Source organism: Prinia subflava, chromosome 7 (assembly GCF_021018805.1).
Source record: "Prinia subflava isolate CZ2003 ecotype Zambia chromosome 7, Cam_Psub_1.2, whole genome shotgun sequence".
Lineage (NCBI taxonomy): Eukaryota > Metazoa > Chordata > Aves > Passeriformes > Cisticolidae > Prinia > Prinia subflava.
The window spans coordinates 26,737,812-26,759,399 of NC_086253.1; the positions used below are offsets into that span (position 1 = coordinate 26,737,812).

The following is a 21,588-nucleotide window of genomic DNA, read 5'->3' on the forward strand; positions in this document are numbered from 1 at the left end:
CTCAGAGGTGTGAGTACCTGAGTTCAGCAATGGCCACTGACCATAGGGAAGTCTTTCTGCTACGAGCAGAGTGTAGGAAATGTTCTAGGAGCAGGATAGAAGGTCCAGATTCCTAGGGGCAATCAAATAATGCAGAACTAAAAGGGGCTGCAGGAATATGCAGTTCTGGCATGTATAGCTCTGCAGAGCAGGAGAACAGAAGACAGATCAGGTTTGGCATTGTGACAGCGTTGCTTTATTGATTACAGAATTTATGAAACAACTATATTCTAAGAAAGATTGAACAGTACAGAATGACAGAAAAACCAAGAGACCAGCTACTTGCTTTCCAGTTGCTCTATTAAAACAATTTCTTGAGCTTTTAATTTTAATATTGCAATCTCATAGCATTTCTCATTTTTTATAGTACAAAGTTCCATTCTATAGTCATTCCTATAAATTTCTCTTCCATAGAGTCGACATTGTCTGTGTGTTATAATCAGTCCATTGTTGCATTCCAGCCACTCAAAATTGAACTTAAACCAAAATGCACCCTTTTCTGAAGACCATTATAAATATTTAGGAGAACTAATGCTAGCTAGTGAGCAAAATTCAAAAAGCTGCTTCCCATTTAATCTACTCCTTTGACATAATAAAGAATGAGCTATGATAGAGTGAATGTCACTTGATTTGACTTCATCTCAGTGTAAGCTGTAGTTGTAGCATTATTTGGATTGAGCAAGAGGATGCAGCTTTGGAGCTCCACCATTTTATGTTGCAATTTGGAAATCTCGGTTCTGTATGCAATTAAAATCTCTATTGGCTGCTCCTCTTTCATCACAGATTGTAGCGAAGTTTCATACAGAAAAGTTGCCTAACTGAATTTGATTGCAGCTCTTTCATGATCATAAATTAAAAATAAAAGCTGTTTTCTAATCATGCTATTCAGAAATCTAGCTCAAGAAAGAATCTGCTGTGGTCTCTTGAAAATTGGATTGTGCCCTTTTTTTGTTGTTGTTCTTTCTTTTTCTTTTTTAAATGCATGTGAGGGGAGGATTCTTTTGGGGTTATCATCAAACCATCACAGCCCATATGGCCTCCTGCGTAAATCTGCAGAGAAGTGTGCCAACAGAAACTGTCTATTCTTCTGGGACTGTGGGTGGAGAAACCAGAGCAGGAAATGGAAAGCTGAGAGAGAAAGAGCCACGGCTCTTTGCTTCCCTGCCTCTAACAGTCCTGCTAAAAGAGCATCACCAGGCTGGGAGCTGCTGTGCCAGCTAAATCAGGGCTGTGTTCCATGATTTCTCTGGAGTGAGGGACAAAGTAAGACTAGAGGCTGTTAACATTGTATAAGGCACACTTTTTGCAAGGTAGCATGACAGAGAATGGATTTTGCTAGCCTCTCACTCCCTCAGCAGCATTTCTCACCAGCCACAAGCCCAGCAAAACCATCATGAAAAATGGTACTGCTTGGGGAGTGCAAATTGTGCATCACCTGGTTCTCAGCTCCTGCTCCTTGTCTAGGGAATTATTATTATTATCACCCTCACCATGCTGAGTGAGGCTGGGAGTGATTTAGCACTGCACAGTGCTGTTGTCAAGGAGGGGAGATTTGTTGTTGGCCAACTGGACTGTTTTGAAGAGCTGCCCATGGGCTGTAGATGTTCCCTTGAAGCCAGATACCCAGCTGTTTCACCTGGAGCTGTACTTGCAGCAGTTGACACATCATTTTTTGGAGGGCTAGAGAAGAGTGACAGAGCTGGGATTTGATGTTTCCAGGCAAGGCACTCACTCATCTTCTCCACAGCCTCCCCCGTCAGATGTGAGCGTCAGGCTGGAGACGGTCTGGGGCGAACAACAACTCAACAGCACTGTGTGGTGTCAGGAGTACAGAGGAGAGCACTATTACCTGAAAGAAGGGGAACAAGAAGCAACAAGTCAAACTGAAAGGGATTGAGACAGTACTAATGAGCCATAGATAGTAACTGTTTGCTTTACCCGGCACTAGGCAGGCTGTCTGCTCCTGGTGTTTACAGACAGGGCAATACAACTTGTCCAGCGAAACTTGTGCTCGCTAATAACTGTGGTTACATCGCTTTAAGGAGCATAATGACTGGTAGCATTGTATGCTTAATGAATGTGTGCTTTGACACATTTCTACCCACATCTTACCTGCTGATTTATTGTGACTGCCAGTGCATTTACTGCGAGGCACCAGCTGATGAAGCTGTGGTTTCCTCTCCTATAGCACAGATTTGAGGGATGCCTGTTTCCTCTCAGTTGAAGGTAAGGTGAGCACCACGGAAGTGCCTGCTGCAAGGAGCCAGAATCCCTGTTCTGAAACACCTTTTCAGACCAGGCACAGGCTGTTCTGCACATCAGGCTCAACCTTGAGCACTGTCAGATGTTATCGCTTTGGTTTCTTCCAGTTTTTAATCCCAGATGGGTCTGATGAATGAAACCATCGCTCACTACAACCATGATACACATCCTGCTAGGTGCAGGTATCTGTTTTCCCTAAGTGAAAACCAGAATATAATTATGTGGTGTGAAGGTTTCTCTGCAGAGCAAAGCTATCATCCAGGAGTATGTGTGTACACTCTTGCTGTGAGGAGCTAACCCAGGGCTGCAATCAGAAGACACTGCTCTTACTGAGCCCCAAGTTTAGCAGCGCCATAGGGTCAGGGTTGCAGGCGGGGACCCTGGGGGCAGATTTAGTCATACTAGCTCACTTGAAAATGAGTTTGCTTCTTCAGCACAAAACCAAGGAGAGGAAGCACAAACATCAACAACAGAGTACGTCTGTAAGTCTACTGCAGCAGCTATCAAATGCCTTGTGCTGACCACCATGTGGCTTAAGTATGTGGTAATGCTGAATTTCAACTTTTGTTGTTGTTCTTTCTTTCTTCTTTTCACTTCAGATACTGAAAAGATCCCTTCTGTATTGGTGATAGCCTCCCCCTCATTTCTCCTCTTCCCTTGTCCTCCCACACAATCTGCAGCAAACTGACACTGATTATCTCTTCCTTCATAAGCCTGAAAAACTCTCTGTAACTTGCAGATGCCAAAGGCTGACACTGTCTTACTTATGTTACACGACAATCAGACTATAGCACAGTATGTGCTCATCTTGTTATCACACAGCTTAACTCTGAAAAACACGAAAGGACACGTTACCAAAGGTTTTTGAGTGTACAAGCCAAACATCAACAATAGCCACTGACAGATAAAAGCAATTTCTTCTTGGAGTCCTACCACTGAACCCTCAGGGGATTTGTGCAACAAATAGCAAGCCCAGAGAGAAAAATGAGATTTGCATCTTTAATGTCTCAGAAAAGATGCTTGAATACAGCAAGACTTCTTCCCCTCCAGTATCTCCAAGGGCTTGTTGAGGGGGATAAATGTGAATGTTTGTTCCTTTATTTTTACAGAGAAGAGGAGAATTGCCTGGATAAGCAATGTCCATCTCTTCTCCAGGCAGCTCTCTTCAGGACAGTCCTTTGCAGACCTTCTTGTTCCATACTGCATGCCTGTCTTTCACCATGCCTATCTTTCACACTTCACCTGAAGGGCTATCCCCTCCTAGTGGCAGCCAAGGTGGAAGAGCCAGGAGCTCCCATCCTGACTCCCAGAACTCCAACGGGAAGTTTCCCCGCAGCACAGCAGAAGGAAGGGAAGGATGCAGCTAACATCTAAAGGTGGATCTGAAAGAATTTATCAGTCTGCCTGCCTCAGCCACAACCACATAGATGGTTGCGCATGTTGGGAGAAGGGAAGGGGAAACATTCTCTCGTGCTCTTTCTCCTTTATTATTCTCCTGATTAAAGCAGAAAAGAGAAGTAATTTCTCCCTTAAAAAAAAAAAGAAAAAAAGCGCTACTTCTCACTAGTTATGGGGAGCATCATCCAAACCCAAATGGTGCATACAAAACACTGTATTCCTTTGTGCTTCTCCATGAGAAATAAAATTGTCATTCACATTCAGATGCAGAGCAGTTCTGTGGATGGAAACATGTGTCTCTTATTTCACATTTAAATGTCATTTGCCTCAGCTTCAAACAGTTGCTGAAGTAATCTGTGAATCCTGTCAGTTTTTCTTCAATTACTTTACTCAATTTTTGTACTTACACATTTCTCCATTTCTCCAAGAGCCAGTAATTAGTATAAATGTTAGTGCTTTGTTTGACTGGAATGGGCACGGAAGGCCAGTGTTTCCCTGAAGCCCAAACCTGACTGCCTGAACAGCACAAAAAGGCTCTGTTAAACCCTGGCTTGAGTTAGATAAATGCCTGACTTTTTGAAAAGAGAATAATCCTAAACAGGTGGTGCATATTCACAGCTATAGTGCAGAAATCCAGGTAAAGCCAACAACTTACAGACTTTTTTCTTGTGAGAGACTTGGATAACTGCTTAATTTCTTCTTTCTCTTCCTCCTCCCTCTCCCCCGAAGTTCTTTCACCTCTAACCCAGCACATTTGGATAAAGGGCAAGATGCAGTAAAAGCTTAAAATGCTTTAGGAATCTGCCTCAGACAGTGACCTGCTGCCAGGGTTAAGCCAAAGTAAAGCAACACCAGATCCCATGTCACCACTGTCAAGCCTTAAGTCCCTCTAGAAAGCCAGCTGAAAATCTCCCTGCATAGTTCTCAACCAAGTCAGATGTTAACCCTCTGTTTATCTTTCAGGGTGTCTTAATACATTTTGTGTGTGGATTAACTTGTCCATCAGTGTGTCACAACTCAATTCTCATTCAAGAGGGAAAATTTAATTTGCTATTTTGAGGAGATTAGCAGTAGAATAATGGGGAAGGAACGTGTTATCAGATCAAAAAAACCCCTCCTAAAATGGTACTCCATCTTACAAAATACTCCTTGAGACTGCCTTGCAAAGACAACTGAAACATGGAAAACACATGTCAAACTGAGGGGCTGCTCTGCCTTTGGTTGGCTCCATTTTACTAATGATTTCTCACTAATCAAAACCGCCCTCCATAGGAATTGAAAACAAGATGTTTACAAGCCACCCTGGAAACCAGAGTTATGTTTATGATGCAGCTGGTTACACAGCACTTTGGAGTTTTTGTATTACCCTGAGTATCTGCAGTACTCAACAGGCACCTAATTGGTCCTCCACAATTAATGACGGTTTTTAACATCCCAGGTGCCACCAGAGCTCACCCATCCTCCTCCTCTCCCTCCTCCATTCAGAGGACAGTTACTGTAGTCAAGTTCTGCTGCCAGAAAGAGGATGAGGCAAAGGTCAGCCACGTGGACATCACTGAAGCTTCACTGTGGGAACAATCCTCCTTCCAGGAGTCCAACAGCACATTCGAGGGATGCAGAGACTTGGGGCTTTCTCCACAGAACCAGCTGCAGGCTACTCAAGGTCTAGTGCTCAGACATCTATCAGAGACACCTGGCCAGACACAGGAGCACTACAGATGTATCCAGGTTAATTTATTTTGCTCCTCACCATTGCTAATTGGCATGCCTGCAGGATTACCACTGGTAAGTCACCAGGTGGAACCCAGACTCCTGAGTATCCCTGCATTATGTCCCATAGATGGACTGCCAGGAACCTCGTTGCTTTTTGGACAGCAGATGTTTTTGTTTGTAAAGAACACAACGAAACTAATCTTTTGAGACATGATGGAAGCTACTTCAAATTAATGTCAGTCTGTTCTGAACTCTCCAACCTGAGTTTGAACTTTTGTTACTGACTATAACATGAAAAAACAGACCCTTGGTGCCTGAATACTTGTTGCTTACAGATGTTTCACAGCAAAATCCTGACATCATTCCTGCCCATCTGGCTGTAGCTTTCTGTAGGTTTGGTACCAGTGCTACAGGGAGCACTATTTGATGAATTTTCATAGTTTTTGTTGGGATAGGAACTGTATGCTTAGAGCTGCTTTTACCTGGGTACCAGGTTTGCGTGTTGCTACCAAGTCCTTCACCATTTTGACTTCAGAGACTGACACTCCTCCAACCATAAAGATGATCAGAAGAGGATGATCACCAGGGTGAGGGCGATTCACCTGTAAAATGCAGGAAAGTGTTATTTGTACTTGCTTCATCCAAGTCCAAACCTATGGATTATCAGTGATCAGCTCCCTAAGTGGCTAGAGGAAGACCAAAGAGGAAGCTCAGAAAGAAATATTCATGGAATGCTGTACCAGCTGAGAGGAAAATCAATGGGGATGATGCCCAGTTAGAACTAATGAACTGTTTCCAGGGAAATAAAGCCTCCTTGGATTCCACTGAAACCTATGGGAGTTTCTCCTGAAGCCTCAGGGTTTCTCCCTCCATTCTTTCTTCATTACTTTCCTCCCTTTCCCAGAGTGGGAGGAGAGTACTTGGTAGATGTTTACTTTGGATACACATGCACAGGAGACTTTAGGGAAGGAGGGGCAAATTACTACCCAGTAGAAGCAAGGAGTCCAGCCTAAACATGCTAGAATCCCTGCCTGAGGTCAACATGGAAAAGAATTTTATGTAATATGTTTTCACCGTTGCAGTGAATAATCTTTTACAATTCATCCAATAAAAATAAATCAGGTACATTATAGTATAAAATCAGTTTAGAGCTTGTTTCAATTCAGAGTTTTCAATGCTTCTATGACTACCCTGTAACTAATACAGAGAACCTTTAGCTCCACAAAGATATGGCACAAACATCCCACTTCAGTTAAGACTTTATAAAACTGCATTTTAATTTTAAACATGAAGGTGATGCTTTACATCAGTTTCCTCTTAGCCACTTCTAGAAGTCTGATGACTTTACTGTCAAAGCAAACTGTTTCCTTCTTGAGAAAACACACTCCTCTGACACTACCTTTATCCAGTCTTTGTGGGGGACGTCAACAGAGCCCATGAAATTGCTCTTGTCACATCACCCTGAAGCATGAAACACTCCAAATGTTCTGGTTCTGAAAAGTGACAAAATACTTCAATTCCTTTTTAGACTCTCTGCCTCCTTTCCTTGGATGAGCGTGGGCTTTTAACATCATTCACTCGACAGTAAACCCATGTTTGGGCAGAGCAGGCTTCTTTTGCTTTCCCCACCACAACAGCTTGCTTTGATCCTTGTGGCTCCTGGGGGTGCAGCTCTTCTTTTCCTTATTGTGGCTTTCCTATATTTAGTTTTTTGGCACTTTTTCATCCTGCAGGTCTGTCAGGCTTTCTGCCTGGTAACCTTCAGCAAGGACTCTTCCTTTTGAAGCCAGCACAGGGAAATGTCATATTCTCTCTCCAGACTAGTTGGCTTTGATTACATGGGGCTCCCTGCTCAATGCTGCTCCCCAGGCAAGGAGCTCTCAAATTCCTGAATGTTTGAAACTAGTACAAAAGCACAGATGTATTAGTGAGGTGAGTATTTGCATAGTGGGTATTTATTCTCTTACTCACCCTGGCTTTGCTGACCATCCTCATTGAGCTGATGGCACAGGTAGCAGGTACACTGCAATTCCAGGGCACTGGAACAGGCTCGCCAGGAAAGTGGTCACAACAGCCCGTCTGCCTGGATAATACCCTTGGGCACAGGGTGTGATACTTGGGAATGGTGGTGTGCAGGGCCAGGAGCAAGTCAAGCTGGACTTGATAATCCTTGTGGATTCCTTCCAACTCAGAATATTCTGTGATTCTGGGATTCTATGATTCTTAATATCTTTCCTAGCAAAACCAAACTCATAATAAACACACATGCAGAACACTGGGTACACTGAAAGGACACCCAGTATAAGAATCAGAAAACATGAGCTTTCAGGGTAATGCTAAAGAGAAAATGTCTTGACAAATCATTTCCTTCACTCAAAATAAACCTAGATCCAAACACATGGTGCCTATATAAAACTTACTATTTTTCAGAAGACTAAAGTTCAAACCAAAAATTCCAGAAATGCATATTAAAAATACTATTAGGCATGCAAACTCTAAATTAAATTAAAACAAATGAAAAGGCTCTTGGAATCTGTAATTTTGTTATGCTTTGTGTAAGTATTTTGAAGGAGGACAATACTTTGGGTACAAAATATTTGGCTGTGTTAAGAATGCAAGTTTCTGCCAATATTTTTTTTTTGTTTGATAATACAACCACCCAAACCACTCTCTTTTGAAGGAACTGGCTGTGTGTAGCTAAACACAACTCATTTCAGTGATACAGAGGAAGAATTGAAATGGATTGCAACAAAAGCAATGTGTATCTTCTGGGATCATTCTACAGTTTGGTTGATTTGGGACATTTCCACTGCCTCTGAATTCACTGTGAAATCTGAATTTTGCCAAAATCCCCAAGTGAAATTCACTTTCAATTCAAAATGCCATACATTAAAAAAATTTGGAAAGCTGTCTCAGGCAATTCAAAAGATTAACCAAAAAAGCTTCAAAACCATTCTGTTGACATGAAAGAACCCAGAGGAAGGGGGGATGGTGCCCTGAGCCAGCAGAGTGTCCCAGCAGGACATCAGGGCCTTCTCCCCAGCTCTGAGCTCACCATACAGGGTATGCTCATGATGCTGTGGTCAGAGAACTCTTTGCTGGTGCACGTGTCTGTGTGGAGCAGAGAGAGAAGGAGGTGGTAAAACAGGGTGGCAGTGGTCAATAAAACTCTAAAATTGAAACAGGGTCAATAAAACTCTGAAACATTATAGGATAGATTTGTTCTCATGGCAGCTCACAAAATAGTTTTTTCTAAGGAAAATGAGCAAAAGCAATTGTTTATTGTTCTGTAATTCACCCAACAAAAACAGCAATACTGATGATTCTGCTATTTGTGACTAAACAGAAACCAATCAATTTAGCTCAATAACTGGAAAAAGGAAAACATGTCAATCACCAGAAACTAGACTGCTGTGTAGGGCACTTGGTATCAACGATAGCAAGCTCAGTTCATCATAAAACATGTGGTCTAGACCAGCAGTCAAAACAGGAATCCTTGAGACAGGCGGGCTTTTTCCCTTCACTATCCCTTAGCTTCAAAACAAACATATCTGCCAGACAAACAACTTCTGGATGAGAGGTATCTTTAAAAGTTTGTCCTAAACTAACACACCTGAGGCAACCACCAAAGTATTTTTATGTGAGTTGGCATTTATACTCAGGCATTGAGAAAGAAAAAAAAATAAGGAAGCTCACAAAATAATTACTGTGCTGATGGTGTGATGTGTCAGGAACACAGGCTTGTCAGACACTCATTCATGCAACAATTGAGCACATGCCAGCAAGCCAGGCTACAAACTGAGGGAGCAGGCATGGACATATTTGTGAAGTATGTGATGATGCCAATGAAATGTTTATCTTACACAAAGTTCACTTGCTCATCTTTTAAATGTTCCTTATAGTAGGATATTTGTCTTACCAGGAAAGATGCACTTACAGGTACATAATGCCATTACTACTGATGTCTCTCTCACACACCCACACCCCCACCTTCTAAAAGGATAGATTAGTCCTCAAACTAGTTAAAGGTGTCAGTGTCTCCATGTAACAACTTAAGCCTTCTGAAGTCCTTATATACTTCTTCTTTTAATTTTTCTTTTCTTTTTAAGAATAAGCTACATGCCTGCTTAAAAATTCTGCAATAAACAAATTCAATTAAATCAATAGAATTGTGTGAATTACTGGTAAATGAAACCAATAATTAAAAAAATTACTTGGGAGTACCAGCCTAGTTACTTTGTTTGATGGTGGAATGTGTTTTTTTTCTAGATCTACTATTTTTGGAGTGATGGCATAATTTTTTCAGTTCTGACACAAGAATGGAGATATATTGGGTCACTTTTCTATATGTATCCTCTGTTATTTTAGGGCTTTACCATTAGCTGTGAAGAGCTCAGAATTTCAATTTAGGAACCTAACAATGTATTTTGAAAATCCATTTCAACTGTGGAAACAGATTCCTGAAAACAAGCACTGGATTTTAGGCTTACTTGATAATATAGTGGTCAATATTAGGTTTCTTTGAAATAACAGAAAAATAACTTTGTTATTCTGATAGTGGGTTCTAAAATAGTAACAACACAACAGTCCAAACTATTTTTGTCACCTAACTTTAAATGCAGGTCTAGCAGGAATTTTCACAAAAGAGAAAACAACTCTTTTTCTTTTCTATTACCACAGAATCACAGAATCAAGTTGGAAGGAGTCATCGTAGCTCATCTAGTTCACTTCCCTGCCCAAAGCAGGGGCAACTTCAAAATTGTATCAGGTTTCTTGGGGCTTTGTTTGGCCAACATTTGAATATCTCAGAGATGGAGACTTCTCCAGACTTAACCACTCTTACAGTTAGAATTTTTTTCCTTTATTCAACCAGAATTTCTCCTGCTGCAGCTTGTGTCCACTGCCTCACACAGTTTGTCAATGTCTCTTCCAAGCAGAGGGATAGTGGTGGTAAAACTGAAAGAAAACCACTGGACACAGTACTGAAATATACTGTACTCATAACCATAGTATTGGTGGGGTTTGATGTGAATTTAGGGTTGTTTTCAGTGGAGAATTTGAGATATGCAGTAAGACAAGGCTGAATGTGCAGCATGTTAGCTACTCCACATTTCAACTCTCTAAGTATTTAGCAGACACTTAGCATGGGCTAATTTTAAGGCAGAGTAAATTCTTGGAGAATGACTGTCTTAAAACATGCTAAGAGGATCCACAAAGAAATTTCTAACTTATGGGCTTTCTTCATCCCCCTATGATACAAGTTGAACCATATCAAATTATAGAAAAGGTATTGAATATGGAGCTCCTCCTTCATCCCCTGTGAGACTAGATTGTTCATACTTACTTCTCTCCTGTCTCAAGGTTGCTGAGTGTCCCTAAAGTCCTTTGATGAGGTGCCATGTGGAATGCCTTTTGGAATGCCAGGTAGGGAATATGAACTGACACTCACTTATCAATTTGTTTGTTGGGTGTCTCTGAAGAGCTTTAAAAGCTATGTGAGTTAGGATTTCCCTTTAGCAAAGCCACATTGCCTCTTCTCAGATATGTAATCCTTATTTTGGTGTCCACTATCACCCTGACTCAGATGCTCAGCCTGCTCCATTCCTCTTGTTTTGTTCAGCAGGTGCTACCTGTCTGCACTGTACCTGCAATGTGGTGCCTCAAGCTATTCCCAGCCCTCCTTCAAGGATTTAACTCTCTTAACCTTGCCTCAAGTTCTGCTGAACAGTATAATAAAATCAGCTACTGATGATTTGCATGATGCATGATTTGATGATACTGCATAATGCTCTGACCTCAGGAAAATCTTACAGATGAGCTTGGGAAGGCTGGTTTACCTTCATGAACATGCTGAATCCAGTTTTAAGGAGATCAGTGAGGCCTGATGAAATATGCTCGATATCCACAGGATCGGGCCGATCAGGATTACAGATCTCTTCCACTACCTGTTTCAGCAGAGGTTTGTAAGAAGCCTGCACGAAGAGAACAACACATTGTGAGTAAACCTGTTTAGACTCAGTACAACCATGATTCTAAATACTTTATTTCTACTAAAGGTTACAGAAATAATTATCCCAGAAATGAAAGCATTCACAGAGGTTGTGATCTTGACTGCAGACGGTATGCACCAGCACCAGCATCAGACTGAAAAGACTGGAAGAGAGCCACACATTTACTCTGCTCCATGTGCATTATATCAGTAAAGAGAGACAAGGAAGAAAGGGGGGACTTTTACTTTCTCTGGAATCTTTTTGGAGGTAATACAGAAATGGATAACCATACAGATGTTGCCCATTGTGCACCCAAATCTCATTCCCTTCTTAATGATTTTACAAACACCTAAACAGGGATTTCTTTTTTTTTTTTTAATTGACCACTCCTTCCTTATTCCAAATCTTATTCCTGAAGTCTGGATACCAGCAGGGAAGGGAAGATGCCAACCCACCAGTCCCTCATAGGAGAGCTGCGCTAAGGAGTCCTTGTTAGTTCTTTAGCTTCCATGGCCATGGCACTCCAAATAATATTTCCACCTGTGGAAGACTTTTGAAAAACAGGTGAAACAACCCTACCATTACCATGAATGTCAGAGCTTCAGAGAAGTTAGGGAGTAGGAGAAGCGGAAAATGTAAAGGTACAAATGGTCAACATGCTGGAAGGTCTACTCCCAAAGGATCAACCTTGTATCCTCTTCAGGATCCACAAACCCAGGCTGAGTATGAAGTAGAAGCCTAATAATCTCCACATTCCAATACCATTCCAATTCCAATACTCTCTGATATACTGAAAAAATTTTTAAGGTAAAACTTTAGGAACCAATGGAAAGATTTTTAATGAAAATTCAAGCTTACTTGGTTTACAGATGGAATTTTGTTTTACTGCTTTTAATTTTGCCCAAACTGCAACAGAACCACGATCATTTCAGAAAGTGCAACCATCTTAGAAAATGAGCAGCTTTAAAATTAGCACACTTATTTGGGATTACTCCAGGTATATATCACCCCTTAGATTACTTAGGGGAATCAAGTGTAACATCATTAATTTTGCAAAGATGGTATCTATAAGAGACATCTTGCATGATAATAGTAAAAATGGATGGAAGATAGAACACAAACCACTTGGCTTCAAACTACAGTTTTCTGCAGTCATTAAAGAAATGCTTTTCATCCAACACTTCAGAGTGAGAAACAAAGCTTACAGTTTTTTAATACAATCCTGTCAACAAAGATTTATAAAACTCATCTAGTTCTTCTCACAACATGTGCATAATTTTTAGTTGAGCCAACAAAGCAAATTACAGCAGACATGAGCTGCAGGATCTTTTAGAACATGTCAAGATTTCTGTCAAATCTAGTCACGCAATAAACAACTGTTTGAAAATACACATGCAGGCATGAAGTCCTCTTTATAAAAATCTGTTTAGTATCTTCATAGATGAGGAACAGAAAAACATTAGGAATGAAATATTTTTGGAGCAGAGATCAAATCACAGTTTAACAGAGAGGCTTACTCCACAAAATTAAAGGATCATCTGACTGAAATGAAATATATCATTCAGACAAAACTATGTACACAAGACATCAAAAATGTGCTATGATTTTGCATGTCTGAATTTTCAGCACCAAAACTCAGTGCCCTTCAAAACAACCATCAGACTACACAGATACTAAAATACAGATAGTATGATCACCTACTATTTTTAAGTATAATGGTTTCCAATATTTTAAAAAATATTTTATGATTTGAAATTAATCTACTATACTTTTAGGTTTTGTGTGTGGTTTTTTGTGGTTTTTTTGTACAACCCCCATCATTGGTTTTTATTGGTTTTTATATAATGAAACTTTTATCAACTTTAAATTTTGGCAGGCACAGATTTGTTTAAATAGCTGTTAAAAATCTCAATAGCTATGGGACACACCCCATACAAAATTGTAAAGGGAAGAAGAGGGAGAAACAAAGAGAGAATGAGAAAAAGAGACTGAGGGATGGAAGAAGGGAAGGAGGAAGGCAGAAGTATATCAAGATGAGAGCAATTTCAATAACAGGCAAAATTCTGTTCTTGCATGGCCACTACATGAACTAGTTTGATAACCTGATGAAAACATTTATCATTTTATGTAAGACATACAAACTACAATGCTACTGAAAGTCCTTCTAAGAGGCTATCCAGTTCCCGGTTACTTATCCATAGAAACACTTTTATGAGTCTTAAGAAGAAATGGAGGCATCCCAGCTTTTAACAGACAAAGTGAAAAGGTATGTGGAGGCCAAACCCCATTCCCACAGCACTAAGCAGGTTTGGCGATGAGTGTGGTCACAGGACAGGCACTCCTTCCTCTGAGGAGCTAAACTGATCACACACAACACCTGCCAGTGAAAAGAGAGGCTCATTTCTAGAGAGCTTTAAGTATCATGGACAATCACATACTGCCTGCTTATTTCTACTATTATAAATCTCCTGGACTTCCCTCAGCAGAAGGTTTGTCCTACCCAGGCAACTAGATCCCTTGCATGGCTAGATTAAGAGGCTGCAAGGTGTTAATATATCCCTTGCTGTGTTCCAGCATTTATCCCTGAGCAAGCAAAATGGATTACACCCAAAGGACATACTAATGCTAATTACACTTCCAGGAAACTTTACTTTCATCTCACTGCCCCTGCACTGAACTGTACTAAATATTTAACAATTTCCCCCGTTTTGGACACCAGACTGGTCCAAACTGGTAGAAGACTTCAGGAATAAGTTTCCTTCACCTCAGATTTCCAGTGACATTTTGCAACACTCATGTTCCAACAAAGCAATGCTTAATTTGATCTACATCCCTTTGCTGGTTTACAGCACCATTAGGAGTTTGGAAGGATTTTTTTCTGGCTCAAGGCTAGAATCATGTTTTATGGTCTCTCTCTACATCACTGCTTTCTGCTGAAAATCTCTAGTTTGAACTGGAAAAGGTCTTCAGGGGAGACAGAGAGAAGGAAAACCACTGTCTATTAGTCCTGATGACTTAAAGCAGTATCGTAGATCATGTGCTCCTATTTCAGAAACAGAAGCTGCATTTGTCACCTATTTATAAGCAGGTTTGTCTGTCATACTTACAGGGATGGGAGAGAAAATACAACAAGAATATAGCTACCATATGGATGCAGACATCCTGCTTCACCCTGCCTTGAGGGCTCAAAGTCAAGAGCCATCTTGATCTAGCCCTGCTTTTCACAGGCATTTGTGTCATTCCACAGTGCTGCAGAGCAAAGCCCAAATTTCTTCCTCAGAGCTAACATTGATATGCATATGCCTGAGTCTGGACAAAGGACTTGAGGAAGTTTTTTGATGACTAGGTCAATTATAAAATCTATGCTTAAGTATCTTCTTCACGGGCAGAATGTGTATAGGATTGGCACAGCCACAAAATTAGTGCTGTAATTTTGACAACATGCTAGAGAAATAACAAACACAGGGAAAAGGAAGCTGCACTTGCCTGGTGGGTGTTGCTGCCTGGATTATGTATGGAATTAAACTGTTTCATGTGCATTCGGACTCTGGCAATATCCCTGAGGGACCGAAAGATACCGTCCACTGCATCTGTGGCTTTCTGAGATGTCAGGTTCAGTGATGAGTCACAGCCTAAAGAAATAAAGAAACACACAGCTGAGTGAGTGAAAAATGTTCATGTGTTTTGACAATAAACAGTAGGAAAAGGCTAACTGGGAGGAAATTTTAAATTATTTTCACCGTATTATATTCGAGAAACTCAGGGGCTTATAAGACAGCATGTCTTCAGCATGGCACAAATCTCTGCAGATAAGCAAGAAGGCAAAACTTCTGGACAGCAGGCGAAGTGAGGGGTGTCTCTCTTTGTAACCTCAATCAGCACAGAGTATGTTTTGCTCTTCACAGTAAACAGAAGGTTCCATGCTAGCAGACCCCAAAGAAGAGTCCCCTGTTATGTGGAAAGGAGCCAGCTGGTCTGCTTGGGTAAGCAGCCATGAAGAAGGGAACTGCTCCTCTCTGGCTGGCAGCCTGCTGACTCCAAACACATTTCCTACCTTTGTGACAAGAAAGGTCATTTAGCTCTGTGCTAAATACAGCAAAAATGTCATCCAGGCATTGGAAAGAGCTGCATTATCCCAAAGAAAGTTCTTATCCCTCAAAGTGGTAGAGTTATTACTTCTAATGTATTTTTCCAATGCACTTCTGCTAAGGTATAATGCTTATCTTCCACTAAGGCTAAATTCTAATTACAGGACCACCCAGGTCCCTCTGAGTAGCCAGACAGTGCCTTGGAAAAAAGAAATTCTTAGTCTTGGCTCCATCTCCCTCACCACAAGACCTATATTGCACAGAAGCACTGAAAGAAATGCTGTCTCGCCTCCACTGCTGATGAGAATTAGCCAAGTGAGAGGTAAGTGGATCACCTGATATTTTTATTGCCTTGTCAACATAGTTCTACTCCTCTTGGCATCTCTGCCTGCCTCTCTCCTTGCTTGACTCTACATCCCTGTGGCAGAAAATCCATCACAAAGTAACCCTTCTTGCCACACGTTTGCACCAATACACTCACTCCTGCTTATTGCTATTTTCTTCTCCAGGGATGCTGCTGTAGTGGCTTCTGTGTCCATCCTCCAGTTCAGAAATCAAGCCTGCACCAGCAAACCTCTATGTCTATGCAGATTCCTGCTGAGAGGGCAGGGTCTCCCTGCAGGTCCAGCTTGCACTGTGCTGCACTCATGGAGCCTGGCACTAAAAACAGGCATCCAGACTGTCAAGAAGGCACCTGGATTTTGGGGTATGAGATCCCTGAACAAACCTTCCTCTGCACCTGACAAAGGACATAATCCTTATGTACTAAAAAAAAAAATCAATAAAAAGGTGGTAAGTTCAAAATATACAGGGAATATTTGACAGTGAATCTGAATTACTTTCATATCTTTGTGTTCTGCACAGTAAAACATATATACAATATAAATGCATACACACACATACACTTACAGAGTTCTTAAACTATTCCTACAAGAGGGTGATTAGACTGAGCTTTACTTTGTCTCAATATCATTTATTGAGGAGAGGTGTGGGAGCATTGGTGCACTGGGCTGTGTCAGCTTTGCCTTGTGGCAAAACCAAAAGCATATCTCGAGGAGCACTGGAGCAGGGATGGGCCAATGTCCATTTCCAATCTCCATGTCAGAAGTGCTGTGCTGGACACAGTTTGGGACCCTGAGATGGCTCTGGGAGTTGAAGATCGAGTGTGGCTGTTTGTGGCTGGCCTGACAGAGGGAAAAGAGGTGTACTTTCAAAGTTTCTCTAAAATGGGACTTCCTCGGGACGTTCCATCAAGAAATATGTCTGAGGAAACCAGGGATAACTATTTCCAGCTTGACATCCAGTACTTCTTCTTTAAATGTAAATGAAAATGTAAGTTTTCTTTACAATCCCTTATTGTTGAAACTAAAATCTCTGAATGCTGCTGTCTACCTGTTGCACTGCACTAGGGTTACAGAGGGGAACCAGGTTTCCTTCCAGCCTGGAGAACAACAGAAGCTTGTTCTTTACGAGTGGCAGGCAGCTACAAATCACTTCTCGTTCACACCTTCTCTGCGAATGGGGCTCTGCAGCATATGGAGAGCACAACACAATCCTTCTTTGCTGGCTTCACCAAGAAATCTGCTCCTTTTACAGCAGTGAAGAGGTGGAATACATTAGCTGCTGCACAGCTCATGCACTAATTAAAACAAAACTTCCTGTTACTGTTTTTTCTTGGGAAGCTAAATGCCATTTGGAGAGCATGCTGAATGAATTCTTTTGAATCCCAAGCCCTATTGTATATGGGAAAGGCATTTAAATAAAATCTAGGGATTTACTGTTGGACTTGAAGAAGCCCAGTTGTGGAGAAAATCACCACTAAGCTGCAGAGGACTCAAGATTTTAAAGAACACAATCTAGTTCTGCAATAAGTGGTGCCCATCCTCACTGATACTTCTTCTGTTCTTCTCCTATCCACTTGTGCCCAAATTTGAGGAACATGAGTCTGTGGTGCATTCAGTGCCTACCAGGATGAGACTTTTGAACTTTTTCATGAGACAAAGCACATCTCCTCTTAAGCAACACATCTGCATAACCATTAGCACCACAATTAATCCATTTTCACAATGGGTTTGTAAAAAGGAGAATGAATGGAGATGCTGTTTTCTGCAGTACTGAGTGACCCAGGAACCAAACAGGACAAGCTTTTCTACTGATTTCTGAAACTCGAGGGAAAATGCTTTAAGAAAAGGACATGGGCACTGTGAACCCATGAGATCTATAATTATAGTACAGCATGTGATTGATTATCCTCCCTCTACCTCCAAAAATGTAACAAATGAGAATTTCAGATCTGAGTTTCAGGAAACCTTTCACTGTGCTTAGTCTCTTTTGGTACACATAAAGGCATTATAAACAATGTTCTTTCTCTAAAGCAGAATAATTATCAACATTTTGTGAAGGACTTTGATAATTCAGAGACTTCACTAGGCCTATGATTCTTACAAATTTGAAAGTTTAGAAAAGCTGAAAGTTTACCACTGCACTCTGTTGTATTGGTATTAATTTCAGCTGTCTCCACCTGAGGCTCTCTGTATAGCCCTTTTACAGAAATAAACTAAATGTAAACCCTGCAAACTCTGGAACACAGCCAGCAGCTGGAACCAAGCCATTTCACAGATACACATTGAATCATGGGCAAAACCTTGCAAGAAAACTTGCACTTTGAGGAAGAGAAAATCCAGCATCAGGATTTCATTATGCAGGATTTCATTATTTTCTAGATATGCAGAGTTAATATGCTTGTCAGCAGAAGACAGAAGAACAAGAGAGATAAAGGGTTCCTTGAAGGTCAGTGTCGTGGTTTGAAGGGAAGTGAGTTTTTTGGAAGTAGTGGTCAAACCAATTAGTCTTTAGATCTGAATATTGGCACCTTTGTTGGCCACTAAGAGGTGGACACGCCTCTGAGGACACGAGGGGTTAAAAGCCGGATTTCCCAGCAGGACTCTCTCTTTCCTGCTCTGCTTTCGGAGAGGGAGCGTCTTCTCCTCTCCCCTGCCGGCCTGGCTAGGCCGGGTGGGGGAGGGGAGCAAGGTGGGCCTGGCTTAGCAAGGTGGGCCTTGGGGTGGGGAACAGAGGGAGCTGGAGTGGAGCTGGTCCAGCTTCCACCTAGAATGGAGGGGTGGAGGGAGAACTTTGGAGGTGCCTTCCGTCCCCCTCCCTGTCCCATCCCGTTCCCCCCCCCCCTTCCCCCCCCCCGGTCCCGTCTCTCTCCTCCCCCCACAGAGAGAAGGTGCCGAGCTGGAGCTGCTTGTGAGAACTGCAGTGTCTGCGATCGCCTGTGCCTGACCTTGGTGGTGGGAGATAAAGCTTTTAACTCTTTCTAAGGCAGAAGAGAGTTATCCCTGGACGCTGTATTCTCATAGTTGGTGGTTTTAGAAGAGAGAGGACAGCCTGGGACCGAGAGGGTAATGTGAGATGAAAAGAAGCCCCTTCGATGGCCGGAATGAAGAGGAGTGGCTTATGAAGCTGGACTTTTCTTGCATAATGATAGCCATAGACGGACCCTGGACCCTCCTGACTATAAATAAGACTGTGTTTGGGTGGATGTATTTGGCTCAAACCCAGAGACGTTCTGGCCTGCTTCGTGGAGCCCCCGGCCCCAGGGGGAAATGGGGGGGACCTGAGTCCCAAAATGAGAAGATGGCTGGTTTTTGGTACTTGGCCAAAACATCCTTAAAAAGAGCCCTGTTGCAGTGCAGGTCCATGGACGGCAGTGAGAGTGCCGGACATGGAAAGGAGGGTGTCACCCTGGCAGACCCTTCCAGGCAGTGCCATGGGTGACGTGGGAACACGGGATGGTGGACCTGTGTTTCCTGTGGGGGGATGGTCTGTGGTGCGAGAGAGACTCCTCTCGTCCTGGATGGAATGTGGATTGTCTGAATTTTAAAGGATGATGGTTTGGATTAGGAACCCAGGGTTGTTGGGGGATTAAGCAAGTAGATGAAGGTAATGTGCTGGAGACAACTGAGTGAGCATGTATGGAGTGGAAATTGGGGGGAGGAGAAGCAGTGTTTTGGGAGGTTTTCTCTTCTGCTTTTGGGTGGTTGGGTTTTTCTTTCCTTTTCTATTGTCCATTGTTATGTAATATAATAAATTGTCTGTCTGTTTCAAGAAGTAGGCCTGCTCTGCTCTGTTCTTGACCACATCTCACAGGAGTTCATTAGGTAAAATATACCCTCATGGGTGCATTGGCATTTTGTCAAATGTCAACCCATGACAGTCAGAACAAGAGAGATAAAGGGTTCCTTGAAGGTCAGAACACAAAATACAGCACTATCATATTAAATTAATTAAAATCTTCTATTTTTTGTACTTAAGGTGATAGCATAGCTATGGGGGCCCTTCTTTTTCTAGCAGATAAATCTAAGGACCTACATATGCATAGCTAGAGCCATATGTTTTACAATAGTTTTGGTATATTGGTGCATTAAGATTTTTTATGCAAAAGTAGGTACAAATGTGTACAGTGACACAGATCATTGCTGGTTTTTCCAGGATAAAAAAAAAGTTTTGTAAAACCCAAAACTAGGATGTAATTTGTATAATTCTCCCGTCACTTTTCTTCCCTATGGATTCTGCCATGCATTTGAATCTTTATTCTTCAATCTGATTAGTACTGAATTGTCTGATGCTCTCTGATGCATCTAAAAAGCGAAGCTGCTAAGAGAGTGTGACACTGTGGGACAAGGAAGGACAGGCCAGAACACAAGAGATCTGCCATTTCCCTACAGTTACATCAGCAGAAGGTGAAAAATTGTAATTGATTCCATTTTAGTTTGGGCGATTTCAGAAGAAAGGTGTGTTCTACAGCCCTTGAGAAGAGAGTGTCCAGAAGGGACGGACACAGTGGTGCCTGTGACAGCTTCCCTGCAGCACATCCATGCCCGGAGCTTGGAGAGGGTCCTGCTCTGTGCTCGCTCTGTCCTCTGCATCCCCAGCCACAGCATGTGTGGTGCTGGACAGACAGCCAGGTCTGTGCTGCTGGCAGTTCACTGCATAAAAAAATAACATGACCATTTTGCTGAAGCCCTGGCTAAGCAGTGTGTAGGAGCTGCTGGCAGAGAGATGAAGGAGCTCGTCAGCTGGGGAAGGGCAGGCACAGACCTACACATATAACTTCTCCCTATCCACAGCCTTAGGATGCTCATTTCCCATCTCCTACCAGCAACCATAGCAGATTTCTGAGGTATCATCCCAAATCAATTCCTTTTCTCACCCTTACTCTTCCCTCTGTCTCCTGGCATGGCTCCTTGACCCAGTCATGCCTCAGCCCTTTGTGGCTTTGAGAAGCTGAACCCAGCTTGGACCACACAGCTGTGAAACCACTCCAACCCCACAAAGGGCAAGTTATTTTTGCACCAGAAGTGAAGAGACCCAAACTCTTCCAAGGTGTCCAAGAGTGAAGCATCACTGCCAGATTGGGAATTTAGGATTTCCTAGTCCTGGAAGTCTAGTCTGCCTAGTCCTAGTCTGCCAGCCCACACAGCACTGAACCACAGAATCACAGAATGTTAAGGGGTTGAAATGGACATTAAAGATCATCTAGTTCCAACTGCCCTGCCATGGGCAAGGACACCTTTCACTAAACCAGGCTGTACAAGACCTTATCCAACCTGTCCTTGAACACTCTCAGGGGTAGGGCAGCTGAAGGAGTATCTCTGTGACGGTAGAGTCGGTGACAAAGTATCTCTATAAGCAAAGTAGCAGGGGTAGCACGTGGTTTATTGTGAGGGCCTTGCTTGTAGCTGCTGGGCACAGCTAAAGCAGGCCAGGAGAGCAAGAACAGAGGAACAGAGAGCGAGGTCCCGAATATCGTACATTAAATATCTTTCCAAGTTGAATAGTCTGTGTTGGACCAACCAATCTAATACAAGATAACATTTACATACAGCCAATAGAAATGTCCCATTACCTAAGGCAAGCAGAAGGGGATTGTTTAATCAAGGGAGCTGGCCCTCAGCTTAGCACATCGTTGTTCACAAGCTGATGGCTCTGTACCCTACACCCTAAATTTCAAAGCTTGCTTTTATTTCTATCTCGCTTGTTGAACTCATACTCCTAGAATCTAAACCACCATATTTGCAAGGTCTTTCTAC

The 21,588-nt window shown here is 42.2% G+C and overlaps 1 protein-coding gene and 1 long non-coding RNA gene across 2 annotated transcripts in view; one reads left to right on the forward strand and one right to left on the reverse strand.

Annotated features, from left to right (window-relative positions):
- Positions 1 to 212: 212 nt before the first annotated feature.
- SCFD2 (sec1 family domain containing 2) overlaps positions 213 to 21,588 on the reverse strand; it is a 211,314-nt gene continuing 189,938 nt past the window's right edge. Inside the window, exons 6-9 of the mRNA XM_063401933.1 lie at positions 14,889 to 15,034; positions 11,250 to 11,384; positions 5,895 to 6,014; positions 213 to 1,888 (exon numbers count right to left, since the gene is read on the reverse strand). Coding sequence (XP_063258003.1) covers positions 1,796 to 1,888; positions 5,895 to 6,014; positions 11,250 to 11,384; positions 14,889 to 15,034 — 494 coding nt within the window. The 3' untranslated portion in view covers positions 213 to 1,795. The remainder of the gene's footprint in view (positions 1,889 to 5,894; positions 6,015 to 11,249; positions 11,385 to 14,888; positions 15,035 to 21,588) is intronic.
- On the forward strand, positions 18,279 to 19,606 carry LOC134552528 (uncharacterized). Its single transcript, XR_010080893.1, has 2 exons — positions 18,279 to 18,542; positions 18,716 to 19,606. It is a non-coding gene; the product is annotated as an uncharacterized LOC134552528 (long non-coding RNA).